The sequence below is a fragment of the Anoplopoma fimbria genome, chromosome 16 (genome assembly GCF_027596085.1).
Source record: "Anoplopoma fimbria isolate UVic2021 breed Golden Eagle Sablefish chromosome 16, Afim_UVic_2022, whole genome shotgun sequence".
Lineage (NCBI taxonomy): Eukaryota > Metazoa > Chordata > Actinopteri > Perciformes > Anoplopomatidae > Anoplopoma > Anoplopoma fimbria.
The window spans coordinates 11,694,400-11,699,057 of record NC_072464.1 but is presented as its reverse complement, the minus strand read 5'-3'; the positions used below and the strand labels follow the sequence as shown (position 1 = coordinate 11,699,057).

The following is a 4,658-nucleotide window of genomic DNA, read 5'->3' as shown; positions in this document are numbered from 1 at the left end:
TAAATTTGGTTTCATCTTGTGTGTAAGTTTTGTCTTGAATACGTTTGACAGATCTGGGAGCTATGCATAAAACTGTAACAAAAACCTGGTTTATTTGGATAACAACATATCATCTGCACACTTCATTAACACTCATGAATGCAGCTAATTAGAGAGTCAAAGCTCAGTCCCACATATTTGTCAATGCAACAGCTCCAGGATGTATTTTATGTAGGGATGAGTCATAAGAGCCCCACATTATGGTTGCTTGTTCATAATAATTAAGTTAAACCAAACTGTTTGACACCACAGGGGTAAAGTGATAAGTGCTACTTTAAAACGAGTAGCGCTCCCCTTTATAAGTCAATCCTGTGACACATGATTCCCAGAAATGCATACTGTAGCTCAAAATCCATTGTATTAATAAAGGTGATAAAATAGTGCTGCCTGTTTTTTAAAACATGGTCTGATTCCTGATTAAATGAATACATTGCATCAACGTATCCGACCGAACGTCCAGGGGTCAAGTCTCTTAAAACTGTGAAAATGTTGTTCGTTTTTCAAGAACCTCAAGGTAATCGGGATCAATATGAAGCTTTGCTTTCAGTTCCCAGTACTCACTCCTGTTGGGCTCCACATACACAGTACTTGGTGATGTACAATAGAGTATTGTTTGTTGTATTCTATCTGGGTGCATGTATTGATGCCTTGCATCAAAGTCTGAGGCATACTGACTTGATGAATGCCCTGCATGCCTGCATGGTAACGTACTGCTGTAGCATGTGTGCTTTTCGGGCTCAAGTACATCTCTATAGTAACACTGGTCATCTTGGTGAGGGGTGGAGGGCTTGTTAAGAGGCTCTGGAGTGGCGACACTGTATTCCGAGCTTATAACATTACTGGCTGCCTCTTCATCCGAGTTACCCAGAAAAGCGCTGCTCAACTCATCAAAGTCTCTAAATCCATCCACTGATTTGCTGTCCGTCGGGGTTTGTGCAGTGGTTCTGCATGTGGTTTCCGTGGGAGGTGGGACGTACTCATACACGTGTCCAGCAGATGTTCTGACTTTGGGAATGGATCCCTTTTTGTAAAGGCCATATTCAATGTTGAGAGAGCTAATGCAAGCATTCATGGAGTTATTATGCTCGTTTTGACACTTTTGATGTCTCTTTTTCATTACCACGAACAATCCTGCAGCCACAAACACAGACACAATGAATATGAGGAGAAGGGCAAGAATCATCACAGATAAAGGAATGGTGCTGTATTGTGTGTCAGAGTCCAAGGATGTTTCTATGGTGATAGTGCTGCCAGGGAAGGATTCTTCAGAAGGTGGGATGATGGAGGCAAGTATATCAGTGTTATTAGGGCAGAAATTAGTCGTCTTAATGTATCTCATATCTTCCCCAGCTAGCCTCTTGGGTGAACCACAGATGACATTGTTCACAACCGTGCCTGTGCTAAGCTGCTCCAGCCACAACTTTAACTCCAGTATGCTACAAGAGCAATCCCAGGGATTCTCGAACAAATCGACTTGCACCAGTGCTGTAAGCTGACCCAGCACGCCGCTTACCGGAAGATATCGCAAATGGTTGTTGCGAAGATTTAGCCTGGCTAATGTCAGGCCATTTAACGTTCCCACGGGTAAAGTTTTCAAGAGGTTATTGTTCAGAAAAAGAAGCTGTAGTTTGGGTACATGCTGAAAGGTGTCGGAAGCAACCTCTTTAATGACGTTGTATTCTAAATATAAGAACTGTAGAGTCTCCAGTCCATAAAACACGTCAGCTGTAAGATGGTCAATCAAATTCCCGTTCAGGTATAGTCTTCTTAGATGTGTCAAATCGCCAAAAGCTCGGTCATGAATGCGAGATACTCGGTTGTTACCAAGATGAAGCAAATCCAGCCCAGTCGCCTCGATAAAATCGGATCGACGCACCACTGGGATATAATTCCCTGTTAGATACATCTTTTTGGGATTGTAAGGTTTGGGATTTAAGTCAGAGATATGTTCAATCTTGCGCTCCTGGCAGTTCACATTCAAGCCGAGGTCTGAAATTTGAAGGTTGCAGGTGCAGGCAGTTGGGCAATCTAAAGGCACGGGGGACTTGGTTTGATATGAAATAATTTGCCCATAATTTTGTGGTTTGTTGGATGGGACGCGAGCAGTGGGCCTTGATTTTAATTTGCCTGACTGGCGAGGTCCTTTAGTGGGTTTTGATGAGGACCGTGCAATCCCAGATGAGGTGAAGGAGGCTGTGACTAGTGCTGGCATGGTCCTATGGTATGCATCGGTGCTCAAATGTGGCAGGGGTGGCATCTCATATTCAGCAATGGCTCTCCTCGGGCACAACTCCTGTTTTGAAACCTCATCAAGATCTCTCCCATGAAGTCGGAAAGGGAACTCACAAACGACATCGCCGACTAAAGCTGTGTAAGATATACTCTCGAGCCAGGTTTTAAGTGCAATCAGCTCACACGAACAGTTCCACGGGTTCTCCTCCAGCTGTAACTCCACGACACTGTTCATGTGCTCCAGCAGACCGGAGTAGGGAAGCACTTTGAGCTGATTCCCCCTTAAGTCCAAATGAGTCAATGGTACATACTGGAAAATGTTCACAGGCAGGCTAGATATTAAGTTGTCATTGAGAATCAGGACCTCCAGATTTCGAAGTCTGCTCAAGGCATTAGGGGCCACATGAGTTATAGAATTATAATCAATTTGTAGATATTCCAGACTTTCAAGGCCAAAGAAAATCTCTTCCTTCAAGACATCAATTTTGTTATTGTTGAGATGCAATCGTTTTAATTCCTGAAGTCCATTAAAAGCGCCTGCTTCAACCTCAGATATGTCATTGTTTCCCAGATGTAATATTGTAAGTCCTTTGTACTCAACAAAATCATTTGCAGATAGCTTTTTCAAAAGATTCCCCGTGAGCAGCAGATGATACTGGGAGAAGTACACTGGGCTTATGTCTGAGAGACTAACAACTCCTCTGTTTTCACAGCTCACTGTGAGTATCCCCTCTTTCTCCTCACAGGCACACAGTCTTTGACATATTTCTCCATAACTGCCAAACATCTCCACAGGACACACTGACATTGCACTCAGCAAAACAAATAAAATCCAAAGATGCATTTTCCTGCAAAAATGTTGGCCCGAGCTCACGGTCCAGCTAAGGTATCCTCAATGTCATCTAGAAATAAAACACATACATGGTGATGTAAAACAGGCAGACTGCAATGAAAGCAACTTCCACACAACAAGCTGTAGCCTACACGAGTCAAAGGTTCATTTGCTGTTACCCTGGGGTAACTTCTATCTTTGTGGCTGCTGATTTTAGAATGGCTCAAACAAAGCGTGATATAAAGCAACTCCTTCAAGCTATGTAAATAACACAAAAAGCAAGGTCAAAGCGAGACATGAGCGCAAAACAATGGTCTAAATCCGCTGTGAGGAGGAAGCCACAGCGCATTCGCTTATTAAGACATCAACATGCAATTACATGCTGTTTGGGAATTCAAAGACATGCAAATTAAATGTTAGCTGAGATTCTGCATCATAGTGCACGCCTTGTCAGACACAAGACAGCCAGCATAATTTCTGTCTAAAACCTGGTGGAAATACATACCTCACGCGTCTTGATGGAAGAAGTAGGCTCTGTTTGGGTATTTCAGCGCATCTTTTTATTTTTAATCCGTCAAAACGAAAGAGCAAACCGGATCTATTCAGTGCGAGTGCGTCCGTCGCCTCTAACGCACCGGGGAGGATGAAAGAAACGCTGATCAACCATAACTGCCAAATGCTTCTCTTTCACCACGCGGTGCCGGAGGAGACACAGCTATGCCCGGTAACAAAGTTGCTTATTCACTCTCTCTCTCTCTCTCTCTCTCTCTCTCTCTCTCTCCGTGGACGGTCACGCACGCAAGCGCGCACGCTGACTCTGTGGTCGGGAGGATGTCAAGTCATTTTAAGAACAAAGAATCAGCTCACTGGAGCATCGAGATATACCCCCCCCCAAAAGACGTTGACCTACCTACAGAAAAGATGTCCCCAAAAAAAAAAAAAAAAAAAAAAAAAAAAAAAAAAAAAAAAATCAATAATTCACCGGGCTCGGTGGTTCAAACGGTCTGTTAAACATCCTGGAAAGAAAACCGTCACCAGATTGTCAAATTGCATCAGTTGTTCATAACCTGTGAATCGTGCAATTTTATGTCGCTTGGTGGTGGAAAAAAAAGAGAGAAGATATTGGCCATTATTTTCAGGAATAGATTAGGCCCCCATATTTCCACTGGAACAGTGGTTTATTTACATCCCGGGTGCTATTTTTTGGAAATCTCACCACAGTCAGGTGCCCTGCAGGTGTCCATATCACTCCTGCCAGTCAGAGTTCAGGTGCTGATGAGTTAAAATGGTTAAAGGTTCAGTCAGAATAGTTTGTCACAAAAAATCCAGGTACAAGCAAACCTCTGAATAAACTTTCACAGGGTTCCCATTTCAGCTCTTGAAAAGCTGCACTAAAGTGCTTATATGGACTGTGCAGAACAGCCTTAATAATCATGTCATCCACTGCCTAATGCATGCACACACTATGGCTTTGGCATGGTAGGATGTGTATTGATCAACACCCCTTCACCCCCCCCTGCAATATTTGCCTGTTGGTTTCTTAAAATTAAATAGT

At 43.3% G+C, this 4,658-nt stretch overlaps 1 protein-coding gene across 1 annotated transcript; it reads right to left on the bottom strand.

The window, feature by feature from the left end:
• Positions 1–511: 511 nt before the first annotated feature.
• On the bottom strand, positions 512–3,123 carry slitrk5b (SLIT and NTRK-like family, member 5b). Its single transcript, XM_054615777.1, has one exon. The coding sequence runs from the start codon at positions 3,113–3,115 to the stop codon at positions 512–514; it is 2,604 nt and encodes an 867-aa protein (XP_054471752.1). The 5' UTR covers positions 3,116–3,123.
• Between the last annotated feature and the right edge of the window lie 1,535 nt (positions 3,124–4,658).